Below are 25,602 nucleotides of genomic sequence, written 5' to 3'. Positions count from 1 at the left end.
TCCATACCTCTCGGGTGCAGGTGAGCAGGAGCAGGATGGCACAAAGCCACCCTTCTGCAAGTGAACTGCTGAGAAACAGACCCTAGCTTGTGCGCAAAAAGCACCAGAGATGTAAAACAAAATGTCTCAAACGCTATAAACCAATTTCAGATGGTATATTGTTTTTCATTTGTTAGAAGTAAAATATTCACCGCCAACCCTGCAATTAGCTAGAAAATTACAATAATTACAGCAATTTTGTATCCCATCTCCAATCCAATTAATAGATATATGACCTTGTCAACATGCAATAATCAGGATCAGCATCTCCCACAAAACTGGATGGGTTTTATTTGCTGAATAGAATTTACACAGTAAGAAGATAATTATTTGAAATACTGAGAATACCATTTGTATGCTATGCTTCACTTCACAAGTTATAAAGGAAATACAATAGGGATATTATTTCCATTTTCAATGTATGTTTAAACGAAATTCTTGAAATAGGTATATTTAATACAGAGTAATATTACTGGACTGGGATTCTAAGTCTGTGGTTTGGAACATTTAGAAACAAAATATATCTAACTGTCAAATTAAAAAATAAAGGAATTAGCTAGATAAGAGAACATCTCTGATTTGTGATAAAATATTTTATGACAAATTGTTTCATCCATTTTACTTTTTCCATGGTTTCATAAAAAGTGTCAGATAGTTTTAAAACCCTTCTGCATTTCTATAGACCTTTGTATTTGTAAGGTCTCAAAGCACTTTTGGTCATTTTAACAATCAGTGAACTAGCTGAGTATTCCATCTATTTTTCAAAATGACACCAAAGATAAGTGAGCTGTCCAATACATCACTGAATTTTTACCTGCGCTATATGATTTTGATGCACTAACATCAATGTACTGTTTAATACACCAGATAATCACACAAAAGAGAAAATGTGTATGTATTTTTCTGCTCTAACCCCCTCCAAATTGAGAACACAAGAGGGCGGATTTTTTGCTTATGCAAGGAAATGATATATGCATTTAGCAGTGGCATACCCTAGTGACAGCAAAACAGAAGGGACTAGAAATTCTACGATACCTCTTTATCCTGCCATTATTCCTTTCCTTAATTTAATTCTGGGTTATAATGAAGCACAGTTATAGCTTGAAAAGATACACATTCAGGTCTGTGTAAGCTAATTGCTAAAGCTAATTTTACAGACAACACACTGATACAAAACCCCTCAAATTTAATAGAGTACTGTAACTTTTCCATTTGCATTTTACCTGATTACTTAAACATAGATTTTTATCCCTTAAAAGAACACCTACAGAAAAGTAATCTCTTGTGAATTACAAATAGTTCTTTAAGATGGTGTATCTGTAGAATATCAAAGAACTGATTGATACTGACTTCTGCCAAGAATTTTCTGGAATGGAGTCACTACTTCGAAAGTTCAGTAAACAAAATTATAGCTAGTACAAGTTAAGAGAGAAACAATGCTTTATCCGTTGTTGTCTTGCTTGTGTGGCACTTTTAACAATAATGAAATTTACAGAGGAAATTTCCTTCAACCATTTTTCTTCTTAATAAGGTGAAATATTCAAAGATCCTGCCTGAGCAAGAACTCTGATACTTTTCCTGCTTCGCGGGTTTGCAACAATTCTTCCCTATTGTGAAATAAACAAAATAGAAGGATATACCTGGCTTAATCCTGTTTTTTAAAGTTTATTAATGCAACACAATAAATGCCTGTATCAGCAGGTGTTTCTACAGAAAGGTGACAAGCATAACCTAGCAACATTGACAGGTTTAGAAGAGAGTGCTCCAATCTATAGTTTCATTTTACCCTTTTCTTTATTAAAATGAATAAAATTGGCAAACTGACAATTACACCCTGCAACAACTGCATTTGGAAACTTTGCTGTGATTTTCAGTGCGAGGACAATTTTAAACTGGCAGCACAGAAATAGCTTATTGCTCCTAAAAGCAGTTTCTAAATAATTTATTAAAAGAGAAAGGTTTGTTTACTTGCTTGCAACAAGCATTTACGTAGTTTCTCGGTGTTGATCAGCTTTCGATAAGGACAGATAATGAATCATATTCCCAGCAGCAGAAATGGATAACAGCACTTGGCATCCTCGTAAATGAAGATGAAACATGAGATACCAAGAACATTTACTTACTTGCACGAAGGACTGAAGGGGTGACCTCAATTTCACTTGTTGCTTGGTAAGGCTGAAAAGCTGACACAGCGTTGGACCCCAGCTCGCTGCCAAAGATCTCTGGGCTTTGTGTGCCTGTCGAGCTGGCACTGGTGCCATCACCTCCATGGTGTGGATCTTGCTCATCAAACACAGCTACGAGCTGCAAATGACAATTTAATCTACTGTTACGAAAAAGCTTTCAGCAACATCAAAGTGCCATTGTAGATAGATCAGCATTTCATCATTTCTTCCCACCAAAGAGCAAGAAACCTCTATCAGCAGAGACTCAGATCAATGTCTAGATCATAACATCATCAGCCCAAGGAAAGCCAGCCATTAATTGGATAGTGAAAAGGGTCAAAAGCTCTGATGGGACACAAAAACTGTCACTGTGAGCTGCAGGGTGAAAGGCACCAGGTTAGGAAAGGAAGGGTCACACACTCCCTGTCAAACAACTTCATCTTAATGCTGATAAATGCCCATATACTAGAATTTATCACCTGTGCTTTTACACTTCTGCATTCCCTATTAGTATGATTTAAGTTGTATGTTTCCATTGAAAAGTTTCTTTTGTCCAATTTTTTGAGATACTTCTGTATGTGTTTGCAATCAACTTCTCCAAGACAAGCCTAAGAACTTAAGCCCAATTTAAAACTTAGTAAAGTGAGTAATTTGATAAAGATTTACTACATCTATGTTCACTATTGCAAGGGAAATAGGAAACACATCATGATGTGTTTTGGTAAATTTGAGATCAGCAGGTCAAGGGAAGTGATTTTCTCCCTCTACTCTACTTTCTAGAGACAGGCAGAGAGAGTTGGCGTTATTCAGCCTGGAGAAGAGGAGGTTCCAGGGAGACTTCGTAGCAGCCTTCCAGTACCTGAAGGGGCTACAGGAAAGCTGTGGAGGGACATTTTCTTTTTATAAGGGCATACAGTGATAGGACAAGGTGTAATGGCTTTAAGTAGATTTAGATGAGGTATTTGGAAGAATTTCTCGCTACTGTGACGGTGATGAGACACTGGAACAGGTTGCCCAGAGAAGTGGATGCCCCTTCTCTGGAAGTGTTCAAGGCCAGGTTGGATGGGGCTTTGAGCAACCCAGTCTAGTGGAATGTGTCTCTGCCCATGGCAATGGGGGTGGAACTAGATTATCTTTAAGGTTGCCTTCAACCCAAACCATTTTATGATTCTATACTTCTTCCACTGTAAATTAATGCTTTTACTTGAAACAAATAATTTATCCCAACTTACCTTTGGTGACCTACTAGAAAAGAAAAGGCCAGCTCTTACACACATTTAGTTTTAGAATTTAATTTTCAAGCTGGGTAAAAAAACTTGTATGGATAACAGTATTCTGCTGTTATAACAGCCTATAAATTAATCTATAATGTAATATTTGAAAGACATTTTTAAGAAAGCATTACGTTCTGTCCAAATTAGTAGGGCAAATGGAACAAATCAGCTTAAACCCATGCTGATCTCTGCAGATCGTTTATTTTGTTAGAACGACACCTAAAGCTTCATATAACCTAAAGGAATCATAGAGTTCATCCTATAGATTTTAATATTAGCCTCTTTAGTCAAATCTAACTTACACGAACATCAGTAAAAAAATTGAAAACTGTAAGCCTAAGTGGAAATTCCAACTTGGGAATTCAGCTTTTGACAGTACTTCTGGTATTAACTTTTTTTAATTAGTAGTTTTAAATTGCAGAGAGTAGCAAATTTCTGCTAATAATTCCATACCTAATGTAATTTTAGGTTCTGGCATGTACTAAATAGAAAGAAGTTGCCAATAGGTAAAAAGTCCATGTTCTCTTCAGTACTATTTGAAAGGTAGGGAGCAGAAGGAAAAACAGGCTGCAGCAGCAGGATGCTGGAATATGTTTTTAACATATAATTAATTATTTTATGCTTGAGAAATCTACACATGAGGGCAACAGAAGAGACACGACAACATCTAAAATGTCATTAGTTCAAGAGTATTGGAAATGTAATTTTCTAATACATTGTGAAATATCAATGCTTACATATATTGAAGCATATTTCTCAAAAGAAGTACACTTTACTCCTAACATGTTTACTATCTGTTTTATAACAAACTAAATTACCAATTTCCAGCAACTGAAAATAAATTAATCCACAAACAAAAATGTGTCAGATATTAGAACACAACACAAATGATGCATTTAAGAATTCCAGGCATGAAACATCAAATCTTTTTCACCTTTGTATGCACATATCAAGATAAATCCCTAAATTACATTCTCTTCCTTTCAGGCTGATTGAAAAACATTACTCAACACAAGCTGCTGCAAGTATTTCCTATATAATATACATATTATACATATGTAAAAAGGTATGTGTATATAAAACCCTATATACTTAGTAACTTTTTGCCTATTCCAGACAGTCTACAACCTATGACTTCAGAACATTTAAAAACAAATGTTCCAAGCTTTGCTTTTGATCTTTTATATTTTCACAGATATTTACCATTTTGACAGCATCAAACCTTCAAAAGGCTTCAGTTCAATTAAAAAGCATCCTAAGTTGAAACATTTTTTGCACACAATGTGAATAAACACAAGCCCTGCTAGTCTTTTCCTAATCTAATTAGTGTTACATTTTATTCTACAGTAGCAGCTTATAATTCAACCCAGGTCTGCAGCAGCTCTGCCATGCAGGATAGGAAGCTCGTTGTAGAACAGCGTTCCACAGGTATGCTCCTTCCTCATCAGGAGTTGTTACAACATCTTCAGGACTGGAAGACTGAAGGTGAATATATAGTGTTGGATCTTGATTTCCAGAGCTTGGTAGGCCACTCTCTGGATGACAGTGAGCTCACAGCAAAAAAAAAAAAAAAAAGTCAAAACAACTTCCACTGCATTCTGAGATCAAGCATTCATTTCTGATTTCTACAACACATTTTATTGTAATCAAGGGATCCCTTCAAGGAAAGGGATTGCACCCTTTCGTACCTCTAGAGGCCCAGAAATCACACCTCTACTACCATCTTTGTAGGAACAAGAAACAAAACAAAAAAAAAAAAAGGAAGAGACACCTTTAGCTGCTTAGAAGGAAGCCACATGTGTAGGTCACTGGACCTGTGAAGAATCCTTTGGCGGGTTCCATGTGCAGCAGGAACCCACAGCAATAAACACTGTCGTCAGCCAGGGAAACAAATAGCCTGTCAGTGAGATGTCAGTCGTGTTTAAAGGCCAAAGAGATGTTTTTAATTTGGCAAAGTAGGGAACACAGATTACTAGACCAGCTTTTATCAGACCTAACGTCAATGGTAAATCTATGATATTTTGCTAGGCTTTAAATATAAGATTTACAAACACAATAGAAAACAAAGATTACTATCTTTTCTGGAAACAACAGCATTTTTACTGTAGGGATATTGCTTCCGTGTTGACCTTTTTTTTTTTTTTTTAATATTAAATAAATGACTGAAATTACCTCAACCATATACTGTGTCAGTTTTCAAATGCAAGTTTCCAGAATCAGTCTGATTACCTTAAGTACCTGGCACGAGTTGTGCCTCCTGATCTCTGCCCTTCAGTCTTAGATCTAATCATTTGCAGTGACCTGAGAAACTCATCATCCATTCTTTGCAGAAGAGATCAGCAGAAAGGCTGAACAAACCACAACAATTCACAAAGAAAGAAGAAACTACCTTAGCTGTTCAATATCAGATCAATTTTAGCTCTTTAAAAGATCTTACACCAAAATTCAGTGACAATTGGAGCCATTTGTCTTGTTTGAATCCTTTTTTAAAAACAAAACAAAACAAAAGAAACAAACAGAACCTCACAGCCAAAGACTAAATTTCAACATCGACAATGATAATAAATAATAGTAGTAGGAAGCACAATAATAAGCTATATCCACCTCCCTTATTCCATGAGACCTGAAGCTGAATGCATGAAAGACATGAAAATATGGTAAAAAAAGGTTACAGCAGTTATAATCACCCAGGGTAACAGGACACACTGTTTGCATTTTTCAGTCACTAAACTAAAAATCTGGAACTGGGAAATTAAAATCAAGTAGTAACAAACCACTTTGTCTTCCCCCCCAAAAATTAAAAAATGATAGGCTTGATTTAGACTGGCATGTTTACATTTCTAATGATAATATGGCAAAAGCAATGGAAAGGAAGTTTTTAATACAGACACACATTCTTCATCAATGTAAGCTGACACAGGAAGAATCATCAGTTTGAACAAGAGAAGAATTTGTTCCCCACTGTAACTGCATACTAACTTTTCAAGAAAAATGAAGTTTCAATTAGTCAGCAGCACTTTCAGCAGCTTTGTGCAGATCACAACTTCTGGAAAGGTTCATTCCATTTCAGCAATGAAATGTTAAGTCATCAAAAGGTCAATATGCATAAATTAAAATACTCCTATTATTTTAAGTCCAGAGACAGAAATGAAAGTAGTATTTTATAAATTATCAACAAAAGACACAATTATTTTTTAAAAAAGCAACAACATTCAGCATTTGACCAATAGTAATTTTTGAGAAAAATACAAAGAACTGCAGCAAAGCTCAACAACTACCCCTGTGGTAAAAAGCCTACTTGTGATCCTAACTGTATTTTAAGAGGTGGTTTTTTATCTATGTCATCATCCTCTGAAGACAAAAAAGGATAAACAGTACAGTTTAAAAAAGTTACTAAGCAAACACTCTCCTGTCTGATAAAGACTCTTCTACAGCAAACAGAAAAAGAAAGGGGAGCAACATAATTTAATTCTTTTTGCTAAATATAACAGCTTCATCAAGCAAATGGCTTAGAATGACATTATTCTATAGGCTGTGATATCAAAACAAGGTTTTAATGAGACACCTTTGGCTTTGGGCTAAGGAAGGCATTCCACCAGATCACTTCATTCAGCCCTCTACAGCACATCTGACTGACTTCCAACAACACCATGTTGTACAGAATTAATTACTCTGAGCTTTAGTTCTTCCTGAAAGAGATACCAGGGTGAGCTTCTCTATTGCTCTGGAGTTCAACATATCATACTAACCAGATTATATTTACTTAAATAAATAAAAAGCAAGAAGACAGATTTATTTTAATATTGACACAGCAGCAGCAGTCTGCATTCCAACATTAATTATTACAATTTCCATCTATTCTAAGGTAATTAAAAATTAGCAAACACATATGCAGTCTTAATTAATAGACTAGATTAAGTACTTGAATGTTAATTAACTGGATTAAAAAACTATTTGCAGCAGCAATGGTTGTTTTCATTTTCATTAAGTACTAAGACCATATAAAAAAATTCATCACTACCAAATGGTGCAATCAGGTCATCTTTCTCCAGCACAAAACCACAAATCCTTCACTTCACAGAAACTCAGACCTACAAACGTCTGCTGTATTTTTTCCCTGACTATGACAAGAAAGACTGCCAAAAAGATCACTTGAATTTTGCATATTCCTACGTATCTGTCAAAAATGTGTTAATTGTTTTGCAATATTTATTGATTAATCTGATACTGGCACATGTGGCACATTTCAGAATTCTTTTAACATCAGTTAGGATTACAGCTCTATTCTCATGCTACAAAGACAGCAAGTGCTCCTCTGGTCTTTGCATCCTCTGGTTTTCACATCCTCAATACTTCTTGTCAATTCTTTATAACACAGGGTGAAACTGAAATCACCGATCTTTTTTGATAATTAGGAGCTGTTTTAAATATCTGGTTTCCTCTCACCAGAAGGATACTTATCAGATAATTTCATAAAAGGACATTCCTAATTTGTTCACTGTTCAGTGACCAAATGCTCAGTAGTTGATCTGTTGAGCAATCAGAAGCGTCTCGATTCCCCTGGCTGAAAATCTTCCAGATGTGGTCTTCCCTTTCACAGCTGCTATGCTCTTCTGGCATTTATGCTGCACATCATCTCCTGCAGGATGGCCATTTGTGTAAGAAACTGCCTTTTACACAAGTGGTCATTTTTCTGCTTCCAGCAGAAGAGAAAGCATGGCCTTTCTGAGGCAGCTCCCAGTGACTGAGCAGCTCAAGAGCCACCTCTGGTGAGATGCTCACGCTGGAAAGGATTCTTGTTCTCAATTTATGCTTAATAACTGAACTAAATTACTATTTCACAGGAGATTTTGGTACTTGAACAGACATGTTTTGATGCTGCAAAATCGAAACTAGCCTTGTCAATGTATCTCCACTACTGTGGAGCACTTCCTTTAAAACCTGATGCCAGAGGGTGAAGCCCAGCCCAGTCCTGCAGTCTCAGTGTATAGGTCTCTATAAACACTTCCTGACAGCCACCTGGTCTGCTGATGTGAGAGATTTCAATCACTTTCACAGCACTGCCATACACTTTCTGACATGTACAGGGAGTATCTGGGAAGAGGACATGGAGAAGGCTGGTGGAAAATTTAAACCTGACCATCACTTGCATCCTTTCCTCAGCAAAACACTTTTGCAGTCTTAAGCAAGCCTGTACAGTGAGCCTGCAAGGCAACCACAAAACTGGCTACACACTTCCTCTGCAATGAGCACAACCAAAGCAGATTGCAAGAGAACATAACCAGATTTCTACAGGAACTCTTTAGGGTGGGCAAAACCATGCATACCCAAAGCAGTCTGTGTATTCCTCAAGTCCATGTTACAACACAGAACACTAAATGGTACCTGTTTAATAGTGCCCAGCAATAAATGAAATTTCAGCTGACAGCACCTCAATCTCCAAAGCATCCTGAAACACAAGTTGCATGTGAATTAACAGATAAGTATAAGACAAAAAAAAAACGTAAATTCAGGAAAATAATTAGCAAGGGAGTAGCCAATTATTGTTTAGATATGAAAGACACTAAATATGAAATCTATTTGTAGGCTTTCTGATGACTGAACTGACTTTAATAGCCCCATGGCAGACCCAAATACTTATTATTCCTTGAGCTTCACTTTTCTACATGGCTCATTAAAAACCCATTTAAATATAACTAGTGTTTCAATGAACTGGTAAAAGGAAATAGAGAAAAAAATTAACATTTTCACAAATAACGCACTACTGCCCACGGACACAAAAAAAAATCAGTTGGCAAAAAACCCAGCATCTAAGAGGCATTTTGTGCTGTACATGCAACCTGAGTGTCTCCTCAGAAGCCTTACAGACCACCAAACATTTTAAAAGAAGAAAAAAGGACAAATGCAGTTTGAATTTTGGACAAACTTTAATGCAAACAACAAACCTTCATAATTTCAATATAATCTTTACCTATCCTAATTAATCAACTTCAGTCATGAAGTCAGAACTAGATTTTTGTAACGGCTATTCAAAGTAAACTAGCTAGAAGCGAGCCTAACAACCTGCATTCTCATAGTAACTTCATTATTGCTTTTGGAAAAATAAGAAGGGTATTTTAAAAGTCACATTCTACTACCAAATTAACACGTTTTATTAGGTTTTATGTGGTTATACAGAAGTGTAAGCTCATACAGAAGCAGAGAATACCCTGAAGTGGAAAGGACCTCTGGAGATTGTCTAGTCCAAGTTCAAACCAGGCGTCAGGTTTTGAATAACCCCAAAGATGGAGACTCCACAATCTCTAAATATTCTATCCCAATGTTTGACCACTCCTAATTTTAAGAAATTTTTCCTATATCAAGTTGAAACTTCCCTTGTTGCAGGTTGTGTCTGTTGTCCCTCGCACTCCTGTGCATCTCAAAGACAAATCTAGCTCAATCTTCTCCATTCCCAGTGCAGAGCAGCTATATCAAGAATACTGTGCCTTAGGCAACCCATGGGCATCCAGCACCCGTGAAGGCATCCCCTTCCCTGTGGTGGTCTCCAGCCCCCTAACTCACCCTGTCAGCCCCTTGATGGGCCATCATGGTAATGCCTTGCTTGTATTGAGGAGGTCAAAGTACTTCAGAAGCAGAGAGAAACAGTCACTTCTCTGATCACATTCTCAAATCTGCTGACTAAGTAAACATCCTTCACTTTCAAAGTTCAACGTAACACACCAAGTTAAATTATGTTTGCAAGATCAAATTTCATCTATTGACAGATGTCACCTTAATTTTACAGATCAACTGTAAAATTTAAATATCTTCTGCTTTCTTGATTTTTTAAATCTAAGAAATTATTCTGAAGTAAATATACAAGCTTTTAGTTAAAACATTCCATTTGATTACTCATTTCCTATGGCACTTTGATCTTAGAAATTCTACAACCAATACTAAATTGCAATCTAGTCTTCTCCCAGTGGAATTAAGTCCATTTTTTAGTACTATCCTGTAAGTTCCCAGACTATTAAATCTAATTTAAATCTATTTTAAATTTTAAAGTACTTCAAACATATTAGTTTAATTTTGCATATATTTAGAATATTTTTTTCCTCCCTTCTCCTCTCTGTTGTTGAGCAATAGACTAAAAGCAAGCGTGACTATAGCACCCTGCAAATTAATTTGTGTACATTCTGTCTGAATTATTCTTTACTTAATCTCCATGGATTAAGTCAAACCAAGAACTAAAACAATAACTGAGCAGTGTTTAAAGTATTATGAGGGCTGTTTGAGGTAGCTGCCCCTGAGCTGCCTGTCAGGTTGGCTAGATTTGTTTTTTTATGACCTCAGACCTTGAATATATCAGACATACTGCTTCTGCATAACATACTGAACAAGACTCAAGGTACCATTGCACATGTCCAGCCTGACACAAATAAATGCAGACCACACACAGACTAACCTGCTCACCTGACCAAACCTACTGCATAGACACAAGTCTAACAACAGACCTGGATCTTGTACTGCACTACCAGCTGACTTCCATGGCCAAAGAAAAAATCTGTATTTTTCATCTCCTACAGACAACCCTGCAGCCCCATCTGACATGGCCAGAGGACATTACTGGCAGAAACAAAAGTGCCATCAGTCTACATTTCATAAAAATAACAGACATGAGGAGAAGGACATAGACACCAGCAGATGGGGGGTTTCCTTCTGGTAGGGCGCACACACCTGGCCCAGGAACAGGCAGAAGCTCCAGTCTGTTACATTAACTCATGCTCCTGAATGCTGCATTTCTGCTGTTAACATTAATGACGTTAAGGAAGGCTCCACAAGCAGGATGAATTAGCTACTGATCCTGACCTTTTCCATGGCCTTAAGGATGGATGCATGAATCAGCACTGTCACCCACCAATCTTCAGCTAAACCCTGACAAAAGAGCAGGCAGTGCCATCTCTCTACTCTGATCTCTAAGAAGATGGGGGCAGCTGTGCACAAATCCAAAAAGCAGAAACACTGCAGATACACCTCACTGCAAAAGTGGCTTGATTAAGATTATGGGCAAGAGATTTCAGACCTTGTAACTAAACACAAAAATTACTGCTAAAATGAGAGTTCGAGAACAGAGAAGAACCTAATTTCTTTTAAGCAATTATTTTTTTTTTTCTTTGATGCTTCTCAGAAAAAAATAAATATATTAAACTTAGAAGTTTACTTTCCTCAGCTGCTACAGTCCCTCCACAGAGCAGGTACCAAAATGCTTAATTCTGTGCTAGTTAGGGCTATTGTCCTGGTTTGAGCCAGAATGAAGCTAATTTTCCTTTTAATGTTTGTTTTTTTCCTTCAATAAGCTCTCTTTTAACTAGCAGCAAGTGTTCCAGCTAGTGGGTTGATAACACTGGAATGTTTATGCTATTGCTGGGTCTTCATGGTCACATCTTTACCGGCTCAGACACTACGGGGAGATCTAAGATACCCCCACCCCTCCATAGGTGGCTGAGTTAGACAGACAGCAAAATTGGCCAGAGATATTCCATTCCATATATCTACATAAGCTCAGAGGAAGGTCAGAGATCACAGAAGACAACTTCCTTCCTGCCTCTTCTTCCCTTCTCTTCCATCCACGGCCAGCAACCGGGGAGGACTCTGTCCATCCGTCACTATCAACCATTAGGCTCGAGCTCTCCCGACCCTCATCACTCTGCTCTCTCCAGCAGCTCCGGGACTTTTTGGACTGTTCACAGGTCAGGAGATGCTGTGGGAGTTGCTGGGGGCAGGGGGAGGCAAGAGGCTTTTGCACATTCCTGAAAACACTTGTATATAATTGTACATATATTCTTTTATCATTAGTTTTCAGTCCAGAGAGTCTCCCTCTCATTCTCTCTCTCCTTCCCTAGCCGGGAGGGAGGGGAGGCATCAAGAGCATTGTTGTCTCTGGTTTAATTGCCAATCCTGAGTCAAACCGTGACAGCTATGACAACATCCAGTGAAGTATCTCTGTCCTAAATTACAAATTTCTTCAATCACAGGTTTTTTTATTATGGGATTTTTGTAACGGGTTGTTTCTTCACCAAGTCTTCCTTTGAAAGGCTATAAAGAGTATAATGCTGCCTCTTATTTTCTTAAATCCTCAATTTATACAGGAAAGATTTCTGCCAAAATTCCTTAGTAAAATCAGCCCTCTTTTTCAAGACTAAGGACATACACTGCAGAACTAGCACAATATATGATTTATGATGATATCTCCTTAGCTAGTTTTGAAAACAAATAGGAAAAAAAAAATATCTATCCTGGCTTTTAAAAAGTATGTGAAGAAATCACAGTATCAGAAGAGAGAGTGCTATGCTTGGGAAGTAGCTGGGACACGTCTGAGCATGTGAATAAGACTATTTCATCTCCTCCATTTTTGATTCCTCAGCACAAATTAACTTACTAAGTTTGCAAATGACACTAAGTTGGGAGGGAGTGTTGATCTGTTTTGAGAGTAGGAAGGCTCTGCAAATGGACCGGGACAGGCTGGATCAATGGGGGAAGGCCGACTGTATGAGGTACAACAAGGTCAAGTGTTGGGTCCTGCACTTAGGTCACAACAACCCCATGCAATGCTGCAGGCGTGGGAATGCGTGGCTGGAAAGCTGCCCAGACAAAAAGGACCTGGGAGTGTTGATCAACAGTCAGCTGAATATGAGCCAACAGTGTGCCCAGATGGCCAAGAAGGCCTACAGCATCCTGACCTGCATCAGAAATAGTGTGAGCAGCAAGACCAGGAACATGATTGCCCCACTGCATTTGGCACTGGTGAGGCCACACCTTGAATACTGTGTTCAATTTTGGGCCCCTCACTACAAGAAGGGTATTGAGGTGCCACAGCAAGTCCAGAGAAGGGCAACAAAGCTGGAGGAGGGTCTAGAGAACAAGCCTTGTGAGTAGCAGCTGAGGGAAATGGGGTTGTTTAGCCTGGAGAAAAGGAGGCTGAGGGATGATCTTATTGCTCTCTACAACTACCTGAAAGGAGGTTGTAGTGAGTTGGGAGTCAGTCTCTTCTCCTTAGTAACAAGTGACAGGACAAGAGGAAATGGTCTCAAATTGTGCCAGAGAAGGTTTAGATTGGATATTTAAAGAAACTTCTTCATTCAAAGGGTTATCAAGGGAAGTGGTTGAATCACCATCCCTGGAGGTGTTTAAGAGACATGTAGATGTTGTGCTCAGGGACATGGTTCAACATTGAACTTGGTAGAGCTGGACTATTAGTTGGGCTAGATGATGTTAAAGGTCTTTTCCAACCAGAATGATTATACGATTCTGTGATATGTGAACTACACTGAGGACAATGCTGTTCATACTGCTTTGGAAGAAACATTTTTAAACTGCACTACAAAAGTCTGCCTCCTTTTCTATGAGGACAAGGTTCAAAAAGCCCCCCTGATTGCTCTCTATGCAGCTGAGCTTCTGGGTAAGGGACGACTCTGCATGTCAGCAGATTTCCAAGTCAACAGCACAGACCATACAGGAGTTTGGTATTTTATTTCTGCCACAGAAGTCAGGAGTTAAGCAGTGACGCTACACAGTAAGTAATCCAGACACTGGGGTTATTAGAGGGGCTGGTGTCAAACAGCAAGATATATTGCTGGAATAAAGATGTATTAAATCTTAACAGTTGTCTCATCTGTCACTGAGAGCTGTAGCCCTTGAGTACCAGAAAAAAATTAAGAAACCTCCAAAAAGACCAGGCTTTACTCTGCTACAGGATCAAAACAGCAGCATTTTAAAACTAAGATTTTAATTTCAGCTGAGGTACAAAAAGGTATCTAGTTAGTTAAAGCACAGGCCAATCTTTGCAAGCTTATTAAAGTTCAAGAAAATAGATTTTGTAAAACACAGCTCTTCATTTTATGTGGTATGTGCTGTTCAGTGTAATTTGCATGCAAAAGCCAGGAGAATGTGATTAAAAATATCCATCTAGAGACACAGATGAAAAACTTCAAACATTTTCTGATTCCCTTCTGTTCCACTCATTATTTCAATACCTCACTACAACAAAGGAATAGATAACACTTGTCCTTGACATTAGCCTAAACTATCTTTGGTGTGCAATACAATACCTAGTAAATTAGGCTTATTCAAAATCAATATCAAGGTTTGTTCAAAAGGTAAAACTCTGTGTACTTTTTGCCTTTCGTGCAACACTTTCCTTTTTCCCCCCAATAAACTTTTCAGAGGTCTTAAAAACAAGATAGAGATGTTTTGGTTTTTTTAACTAACTTCATTGTCTAGTATTAAAAATTGTCAAAAAGAGAGACATTTACTTCTGGCATTTTAAAACAACAATAAATATTCTTCATTTTGTACATAATGACAAAAACAATCAGTACAATAGGCAATTGCACATTAGGCAGTAATTCATGTCTCCCCTTCTTTAAATAAGGCTCTAAAAAATCTGAAATGCAAACTGATTATTCCCTCATTACTAACATTTTTATTATTTTAAAATGGAACAACAGTGAACTCAATATAACTTAATTCGGAGTCCATTAGGACTATCTTTACAGAATGAAGAATAAAAGGTAGGGGGTTCTAGCAGTGCTGGGCTGATGGCAAGTGACACATACTGGGAAGGTCTGTGCAGGTTGTCCCCTCTTGTGGCAATCCCCAGGCACAAGGGAGTTGAGTCATCACAATTATTACATAAACCTATGCCAGATAAAGAGCTCTGGTCTTAGGCAAAAGAAGCCCATTAGATAACATTTTATAGTCTAGAAAGGGAGAGGATCCACAAACTGCTGTACTACATTTCCTCCTAAATACCTTCAGGTTTTCTTTAGTCAAGAGAATCATAGTGATCTCTGTATGAAGAAAAGAATAGCCTGGTGCATCCACATCCACATGGATATCCACCTACCACACACTGTAATCTGTTAGGAAGAGATAGGGCCTGTGTTTATTTATTTCCCACAAAACGCCAAGTTAAACAACAGTAACCGAGCCCCAGGGACTTTGACTAAAAACCTATACTCTCAATGCCAAAATAATTTTTTAAATGCTTTGGAGCCAAATTTTCAACAATCATTTGGCAGATAAGGTTGTAGAAAAGCAACTCAATTATTTTCTTCCCATAAACCCATGAGAAATCAGATGCAAAGATACGTTTGAAACTCTGCTTTCAAAAGCCTGGTGATTTTTCACATCTGACCTCTAAATGCTTATAAAAACAAACATAAGGAGAAAAAAAAAATCAGCAGGAAACAGTGAAGAGTAAGGAGGGAGGACCTCAGAAGGAAACTAGCTGGTTAATATCATCACATCTGTCTTCAAAACACGTTTACTGGCAGTCAGGTGCATTTGTTTCTGTGAAATGCAGGAATGAATAGCAAAGGGGATGCTGGAATTACTCTAACAATGGTTGGCATCAGTCTGTAATTCTTGGTGCAGAAACCTCCACCACCTTATAGAGCTCTCTCTTTTCATAGGGATGCAGCACTAGAGTAATAAAACCAAAGAGAACATAAATAAGGAGTTTTGATGGAATTATATTCTGAAATCATTGAGTGTGAAAGCTTCACAGACTCCAGCCTTATTTTCAGACTAATTTTGAAAACTCATGGCCTAAACCACTGTGGAAAATGTAACCGATGCACCTCCACCACCTACATAAATCTTAAAAACATTTTTAAAAAAGAATCTCTCAAAAGAGAAATGACATTTGTATGTATAATATTTCAAGCTACCAATTTTGGGAACACACTATCATTCTTACATTTTACCTGAAGTCACCTCATATCCATGAATATATTTTACAACACATAATATAAACATCACCCAGCCTTGAGAAGGAGATACAAGCATTGCCAAAACCTATTAAGCATCAACTTGTGGACAAGGACTGCACTGAAAATTTCTAAAGAGATCCCTACCATCCTGTAGATGCCTTCATTGCTCCCCATCTCCTCTGAACTCATCTAGGCTCTTTGATTCTCCTCTTTCCATTCCTAGAAATATTAGGGTTATAAGTAGCAGGCACTCTATACCAGGGCAGGAGGCCTGTCTGTGTTTGAAGTGTCTATGTTATATTTCATACTGAATTCAAACATTGTTGTAAGGTTATTAAAATCATTCGTGATTTTATCTGTGCCAAATGGATCATTACACTGTCAACACTCATCTTTATTATGCAAAAATATGCAGAACTTAACATCTTTTGTTGAGCTGGCAAAACAGTATATTCAGTAGTAACTGTATTTTTCATTAAATTTTGCACAAGGTTAAAGCGTGTGTAGAATCTGATTACCAAAGGCTTCATTCAGAAGCATCACACAAACAAGCTGTTTGAATGGTGCAGCTAGGGAGTATTTATTTTAAATCTACAAAAAAAAAAAAAAATTCTTCTGAGTAGTGCTCACTGAACTAATGGTGTTCTCATTTACTTATAGTTCCCTTTAATGTTTACTAATTTATGTTAAAAAAAAAACCCAAATCTTTCAGAACCAAGCAATTCCCTTTCAAACACCCTTAAAAATATTAAGAATTGAGGAGTCTGAGGACTCAACACAAAGAACAGTTGGTTTTGTTTTTCAATAGCTGGGAGAGGTATGGCTACTTAAGTCCTTCAAAATCAGCACGTGAGGACCTTGTTGCTGCATTTCATTTCTTGGTGAATTACCATTAGAAACTGTATTATCAAATACAATCAAAGCAAATCAAAGGAGCACTCACTCTGCATCTACACTTAAGGCATAGTTAGATATTTCATTATGTCAATTTGAGTCAGATTTGGTGATCTCCTGATTTGTGACTATTAAAAAATTACTATTTTGCTTTAAAATATTTCCAGCTTAAAAACATTTTAAGCAAAACATAACCACAGCCACAGCTGAAGGCAGCTTGAGGAACCTTGCTTTGCTTTGCCTGGCAATGGACAAGCATGGCTGGCTCTGGAGAGAATGGGAAAACAGCTAGGGGAAGAGGGTGGGAAGGGGAGAGAGGATAATACTAATACCATGGAAAGTATTAGAGGAACTGGGGGGGTAAAGACTGTTGGTTTGGTGGGGTTTTTCTTAAAGGTTGAGGGAATTGAGGGTATTTAATTTTTTTTTCTTTCTTTTCTCTAAGCGTTATTCTATGCACACTTTACAGTCCTTCTTGATGGAAACTCTCCATAGACTCTGAGGCTACCTCCAATCTCACCTCTTTCCTTCCACTCCTCTCTAAAAATATCCTAGCAGAAAAAGAAATGAGTTTGGTCTGGTTACCTCTAGTGTAAGAATAATTTCTGGGGAAGCTCCAGCCATCCTGAAGTAGCTTTTCTGACTCACTGTCTCATTAAGTATTCATTTAATTCTTCTTTCTTTGTATTTCTCCTGCCAGACTTAATCTTTGCAATTGTTGAACTTCTGGAAAACCTCTTTGGGGTGCAGTTTGTAGTTTAGCACCACACAAAGCAGATGCACTGCATAAGGCTAACACAGGTAGCTGGGTAAATTATGCTGTCAAAAGTGATTAACATTTAAAAGGACTAAACAGAGGAAGCAGATAATACCTCCAAGATCTGATTTTAATTAAAATGTACTTGTAATTAATATTAAAAGTCAAAGACTGAAAATGAGAGAGAGCATAGCTTGTGAATAGTTTTTTTTGGTTTTTTTTTATTAGGGGTCACCTTTTCTGATGTGCAAGACCACTTTTAAATAACCTGCATCACTGGAGACCATTCACTTACTACAACAACTCTACTCCAATAAACTAAAAAAAAAAAAAATCAGAAACATTTATGCATTCATTACTTTTTCAAATGTCCTTGCTTTAAGATAATCTTGCCCCTCACTGAAAGCAAACCTGATTTCACAGTCTCAGTGCCTAATTGTTGCATCCCAAAGGATTTCTCTGCTTTCCAAAATAATTTCCAAACATTATATCATCTGTGCTAAAACAGTAAAAGGGCATCAACACTGAACCCATAAGTAGGTAAAATGAATAGCACACACCAGGAGAGTCTCACACGTGTAGCCTTTGCACATAAATCAAACCGCCTTGTGCATTCTGACAGCTCCATCTAGCCACAGCTACACAAAAGTAACTTTATCCCAGGCAGAGTGAATTAATTTACATTCAGCACATACCAGCAATTACAAAAACTCTTGTGGTCAAAAGTGTCACTTCCAGAATGACTTTACCACTGTTTAACAATTAGATTAACACTTTCAGAATTGTATCTGTGCTTCAGGTTACTTGGGTTTCACAGAGACACGGGATCAGAAAAGTCATGTCTTTAAAGGCCTCCCAAATTTGAGCATCTGGATAATGTCAGGAACAGATGCTGGGATCAGAACTTGGCAGGAATTCCTGAGATTGGGAACCTTGAACGTTCTGGGGAGAACACAGAGCAAAATGGGATATAATGTCAAAAGACAAAGCTCACAGTGACAGAGTGGGAGAGAGGCGACATGCAGGATATTGATGGCACAGATGAGCAAGAATAATAGCAAAACAGTTGACTGCTAGAAGCAGGGGGAAGGGAGGGGACGCCTCCTCGTCATGCAACTCCAGCACCACCAGTTTACAAATCTGGAGCATGTGGACCAGCCTCTTCCTCACCCATGCAGGGCAGCCAGGCAGTGAGGCGGCACCTGGTCACTGCTGGCTAACTGCCCCAGCTGTGCTCCTGTGTTACAGACTGCCCATCAGTGAGGAGGGTAGACAGCAAAAGATAAGTATTTTTTCTCCATTTTTTACTCTTCCATCCATCACTGACAGCTCTAATACTCTGAAATTCACCCTTCTGTATATACTGGAGCACTGCATGCACTAGTAAAATACCACGTCTTCTTCTGGAAAACAGTGGTGCTAACTAGCTCCAGATACACAGTTTCAGACGTTTATATGTAAGAAAATATTACAATACTTTGAGGAAATGAACTCTCATTTCATTACACATTCTTTTAATTTTCTACAATGTCAAATACTATTGACTTGGCTGGTGTAAAGATCAGGATTATTAAAAGTAATCCAAGTTTTAGACACAGAATGGCTGCAACTTCTTCCATTAAAACAGAAACCACCACAGGGTACTGAAATACTCTTTGCTTAGACCTAACTTTGGGGGCACAGGTTTGAAAGCACTCGCCTGCTACTGTGTGATGTTAACAGAGAACATGTCCTTCATGATCATATTATGACATTCCTTATGAGAAGTGGCAAATGGCCAAAAAGGAAGTTTTTCAGTGTTTTCAGTTGTAGCTAATGAAATTTACAGATCACTGATAAAGCATTTTGTCCTTAAGCTGATCTAAATCAAAATTTCAAATGCTGCTAGTTTGCGAAGAGTATTTGAGGTTCAAATCCTGTGCTAAGTCCCTTAAAACTCTAAATGATAAATCCCCAAGTTTCAAATACATAATAATTCCATTTTATACATAATGCCAGAACAACTAATGCAGAAGAAAAGGAGATTAGTCCTCAAAGGTGGGCTAAAAATGCAAACAAGAAACGTAAATCTGTTCCACTGCTGTGCGACACACACGGGCACTCGCCCCATTTAATGGCACCATGCAGCCAACTCAAAGCTCAGTCCAAACTGGAATTTTTACTAAATTCCCTCATAAATCACATAGGAAAAACTGGCATTCCCACTACGTGCCAGAACAAATGCTTCTTCGACCTGGTAGAGGCAAGCAGCAACGAGCAAAGACAAACCACAAGGCAGAGAGAAGAGGGGATGCACGTCCCCCCCAGCCCAACACTTCCCCCCCTCGCTCACTGCCAGCCATACAGCTGGATTTCAAAACTAACCTCAGGAAAAAAAAAAAAAAATTACACATGCAGAGAAGGGAAAAAAGCTTATAATGCTGAACTTTTCCACAAACAAACATCTATCTAATATTAAAGACACGAAAGCAGAAATGATACTAGAACTTGAGAAGTAATAACTGACCAGAGTACTATTTCACTGTGCTCCAAAGATAGACTCACCTCCTATTTCCACCAACCATCCTGCTTTGGCTGCTTTGGCACACTTATTCCTGACGTGGGGAAGGCAAGGGAGGGTGAAACTAGGTGCTTTTGAGGATGGTTTTGGCCTCGTGGCTAGATAAATAACTGTGAGAATGGCCAACACCACCTAGACTGTCTTAGCCATCCCTTCAGATTCACACATAATGGAGAGATACGAGGAAAGAGGAAAAAGCAAAACCAAACCAAAACAAAAACAAACAAACAACAACAAAAAAAGAAACACCTAGAGCGGAACAAGAAGTTACACTGTGCCAGAACATAGCTAAAAAGATTTATGATACATAGCATTTCTGATTTGCCACTGATAGCATTGTTCAGTACAGGTATTATATGATCTCAGATGCCTGCTCAAAGACTGCATCCTCTACACCAGTCAGAGATGAATGGAAAATAAGCACATGTGCATTTACACAAGGGAAGAAGCATGTAAGGATTCATAAAAAACACAGATATATTATGGCTCCATGCACCAGTCAGTGGACAGACAAGGAACTTTCTTCTCTGGAAGCTTGTATACTGCTGGCATTAAAAGGTACTGAGCGGCTGCAGGGTGGGAGCAGCAGGCAGCAGCACAGGCAGTGATGCCAAGGCAAGGGAAAGACTCATGGCTATGGGATTCAGCTCAGAAGAACCATACAACGGCTGCAGCACTGGAATTAAAGCACATGACTCACATTCATACATACTGTGAGCACAGAGAAGATAACAGTCGTATATCTCAGAGTCAGCACATACTAAGCAGGCCTCCTCCTCCATGGTGGGATTTAGCAGCCATTAATTTATAGCTGAATGGCTATGGTTTGTGCTGAGGAGCAGGCATGACAGTTGTTTCTTCTAAGGCCAATTAGTTCTGCTTACAAAAAAGCTACTGTGGCTGCTCTCCTCACCTACCCCTTCCAGAAAGCTGCAATCTTTCTAACACTTGTGTTCATTCTTCATCTGTTGCCTTGTGTGAAGAAAGTTTAGTTTATGAGTTTATTTTGGGCCTGTTATCAACTATATTCCTTCAGGTTTAATTTAGCAAATTGTATACTGAAGATGCCCAGGAGGATCCCATCAAGATTTTGATACGTGAAGTATCCTCTGAGAAAAAAACTGAGCACCATCACTTTGGTTTTCCAACACTCCCTCCCACAAGCAAACTTTAGCTCCACTTAGGACTATTTAAGTGCTGGTCCCACTCCAAACCCATCCCTAAAGCTCAAGCGTTAGTAAAGGGACCTTTTTGAGTATCCAAACACCTACAGTTGAGGAACAGCAGGTAAAGCTACCCATAACTTGGAGAAGAAATTGTGGCCCTAGTGTGAATCACTGCAGAGCTGAAGTACCAGGTCCTCAAGATGAGAAATGTTTTTAAGAACTCAATCCAGTGTTTCATACTGCTCTTCTGAGCAAGAATACATGCATGTCCTGGCACAACACACCTCGATGCAATATGGGATTGATGCTTCACAAAACAGGTCCAGGGACATGCCCAGGACAGAAGGACACGTACTGTTCGCATGAGGAGGTGGTTGCCTTCCCTCAGCTAATAACACAGAAGTGGAAAACTACAGGGAATGGTGGGTGTAGAAGTGCAAAGCATGCTCATCTTTCAAAAGCAAAGAACAGCTTGGATCAGTCACCGAGCCCATCCAAAACAAAGCAAAAATAACTTTTGAGGCCTGTGAGCAAAAGCAATAAACTGTTCAATAGAGGCTGCTCTAAATATTTCATTGGAAGTACATTGGAATCTAATTTACACTTTGCTGATCCTTGTAAATTCCACTTAAAAGCGAAGTACTTTTCCATTCACCTTCCAGCAAACATTTCCTAGGAGAAAGCCCTGAATTTAAGCTTTCATGTTGATATACAATTCCAACACTACTTCAGAACACTTTAAATTCTGTGAAAGAAACCTATATTGAGAGAGACAAAAATAATTAAGGATATTTGACAGCATGCTTCCCTCTTCACTGTGATCATTTTGAGCCTAGAAATCCAAAAATCAGCCCAAAAGCAGTGTCTACAGAAATATTAGAACCCATTTTAAAAAGTAATTTAACCAGAATGGCCCAGACTTATTTTTTTAATAAAATGTTGAAATAAATACAGAAGTAAGACACTTCAGTATAAGATTCCCATATATTTTATAATTCAAAAAGCTGAGATGACAAAATTGCAGCTTCAGATAAAGCACTGAAGCTGCAATTAAAAACCATCAGAAACACATATTCAAAGTGACTTTTTAATTTACAGCATCAAACTAAGAAAGTTTATTTTGTTTTTAATTGGTTCATAAAAAGTCCATATATCTTACATGCAAGTACATCAGGTAGAAACAGCTGAAACCGGGCTGATAGAGACTATGGACTTCTAAATTTCTCTTGCAAGGTTTACCTGCAGAACACAGTCAGACAAGGAAACAGCTACAATATCAGTGCTGGCAAAAGGCACTTAGTGGTGGAACCTGGATGCTTCTGCTTCCTTGGACCGCCCGGACATGCAAGCCAGAAAGCCAGCCATATCTTGGGCTGCATCAAAAGAAGAGTGGCCAGCAGATCAAAGGAGGTGATTCTCCCCTGCTCCTTCTCTCATGAGACTATATCTGGAGTATGTGAACAGCTGTAGCAGGACACTCCACCACTCAGTATGCCTACCACAGTTTCCCTCTATGATTCCATTGCTTTTTGCCTCTCAACTGGGGCACCCAACACATGGAGCTGTTGGAGCAAGTCCAAGAGGGCCATGAATACATCAAAAGGCTGGAGCACCTCTCCTACAAAGACAGGCTGAGAAAGCTGGGGTTGTTCAGCCTGGAGAAGCGGAAGACTCAGGGAGACTTTATAGTGACAATCTAGTACCTGAAAGGTCTACAGGAAAGCTGGGGAGGGACTTTTTACAAAGGCTTGTAGTGAAAGGACAAGGGGGAACAGTTTCACACTGGAAGAGGGTAGATTTAGGCTGGATATTAGTGAAAGGGTGGTAAAACACTAGAACAGGTTGCCCAGGGAAGTTATGGCTGCGCCCTCCCTGGGAAGTTTTCAAGGCCAGGTTGGATGGGGCTTTGAGCAACATGGTCTAGTGGAAGGTGTCCCTGCCCATTCAAGAGGGTTGAAACAAGGAGATCTTTAAGGGCCCTTCTAACCCAAATCCTTCTGTGATTCCTTTAATCCCTAAAAAACTGACTTTGGAAAGCTTGGATCATGTCTTATAATTTATCCCCCTTGGTAATAAAAGTAATTTAAGACCAATGATTAAATTTGAGATGAAAGATTTCAGATCAATGTATTATCTGTCTGCTCCCCAAAACATGAGTATTGGTTGATTAAAAATCCAGAACTGCAACTCTCTCCACCATAAATGCAATAAGGAGCTAGTGAGCAGCCCAGAGCCTACCAGGTAACTTATTTAAGAGAGTACGCATACTAGTTGTCCACAGCTATTGGCCTGGACTTCTTAGCCAGATAGGAATCTTCTGATTGCCCAGGGAAAGGCAGGAGACTGACATATTTCCACTGCACAGTGATTTATTTGCCAATTCCAGCAGCACACGCTCCCTTCAAAACCCAACAAAGGAGAGATGGCCAACATCAGCTCAAGCATGGGCACTGTAGGAGAAGAAAGAAAGGAGGACTTGCTGTGACCAAAGGCTGCTATTGGTAAATGAAGGTCCTTTGTAAGCTCCTGTTCATACTTCTTTGTTGAGGTCTGATTCATCAAATAAGAAGACTGAGACTACGCACAAAATTTTACTTTCTGTGATCATTCTGCTTCACTGTGAAAAATCAGTCACTCCTGCCAGAACCCAGATATCAATGCCAGCTAAACCTAAAGTAGTAAAATTTCACATATATTCTGTAAGATGTTTTTCTGATACCCCAAAGTCTGGGATTTTGCAAGACTGTTAGCAGCACAGCTAGCCAGCAAGGAGCACCAAATACTAAATCACTTGGCATCACTTCAGCAGCCAGACATATTTCCTACAACCTATGAACCAGTCTTCTACAAACTTAGCTCATTCCATTTAGATCCTGTCATGCAGCAGTCTTAACTTTGCAAACTGACCTTAAGATTGAACCATAAAAAATTGACTGAACTTCATCTTTCACTAGTATTTTTTCCTGTAGACGTGCTACTTATTTTCAGACATTATTCTTAGATTCTTGTTTTGAGAAGGCTCTCTCTGCGTAGCGCCAGGGAGTTCAGCATGCCCAATGCTGAATGGCTCTCTGGAGGGTGTAGCTGTCTCTCACCAGCTGTGTAGGCATGAGGATAGCAGCTTAACTTTAGCACAAATCAGATGCCTAAAATTAGGCAATGTAAATATCCATTTGTGTTACTCAACTACAAAGGTATTTGGAGAGGAGCAGAGAAAAGGACACTGTAAAATTCCACTAAAGAGCTGTACTTTCAATTATTAAACTACTTGATGTTAACAAACATGAGAACTGCCATCAAATATCAATCATAACATACAAGGAACATTAATTCTACAGAGTATGTTCAAAGAGGAACAACCACAGTAACCTTAGATGCTGTGCATCATCTTAACCTCGTGGCCTAAATCAAGAAACAATTGACTTAAAGGCTACAAAAATTTAATTTATGAGACCAATATGGTCATTAACACAGCACTACCAGGTTGTTTTCAACTAAGGCTAATGTTTTACAGCTAACCTGAAAGCAAGAAACAAAAGGTTATGAAGTGCTCATAATACCATGCATGCTACGAGCTGATTTTTACTTTGAAGCAGTAGTTCAAACTGCATCAAAATGACTTGACAGGTCATTTTTACATCTGTGGCTCAGCAACCTAATGAAAGTTGACTTTGCTCAAGTAAAAGATGAACAGATTACAGAGAAAAATTTGTATGGTCAGATGTCTTTACTCTTGTATACATTAAAAGACCTTAGATTATCTTGACAAGTGTCCAGCTGCATTAATCACACACGCAATCAGTCAAGTGTTTATTGGTGTCGCTCAGAAGACTACGTGAAAAGATACAGCATGATTTTAATTAAAGCACTGAGAGCAAGTTAGGAAAAATTCCTGTTAAAAGTACTCAGAATCCCCAAACCCACACACGACATATGTAATCACTGACCGCCTGCAGGTCCTAGTGTGCCCCGCTGAGGTACTAACCGATGGGAAT

At 38.6% G+C, this 25,602-nt stretch overlaps 1 protein-coding gene across 16 annotated transcripts in view; it reads right to left on the bottom strand.

Moving 5' to 3' along the window:
* Nucleotides 1-25,602, bottom strand: part of PARD3 (par-3 family cell polarity regulator) — a 450,732-nt gene that overhangs the window by 303,497 nt on the left and 121,633 nt on the right. For all 16 annotated transcript variants that reach the window (XM_051609203.1, XM_051609204.1, XM_051609205.1 and 13 more), the window contains exon 3: nt 2,163-2,343. In XM_051609203.1, coding sequence (XP_051465163.1) covers nt 2,163-2,343 — 181 coding nt within the window. The remainder of the gene's footprint in view (nt 1-2,162; nt 2,344-25,602) is intronic.

This window comes from Apus apus, chromosome 2, assembly GCF_020740795.1.
Source record: "Apus apus isolate bApuApu2 chromosome 2, bApuApu2.pri.cur, whole genome shotgun sequence".
Classification (NCBI taxonomy): domain Eukaryota; kingdom Metazoa; phylum Chordata; class Aves; order Apodiformes; family Apodidae; genus Apus; species Apus apus.
Note: the sequence above shows the minus strand (reverse complement) of the source record. Positions and strands in the feature narration are given on the sequence as shown.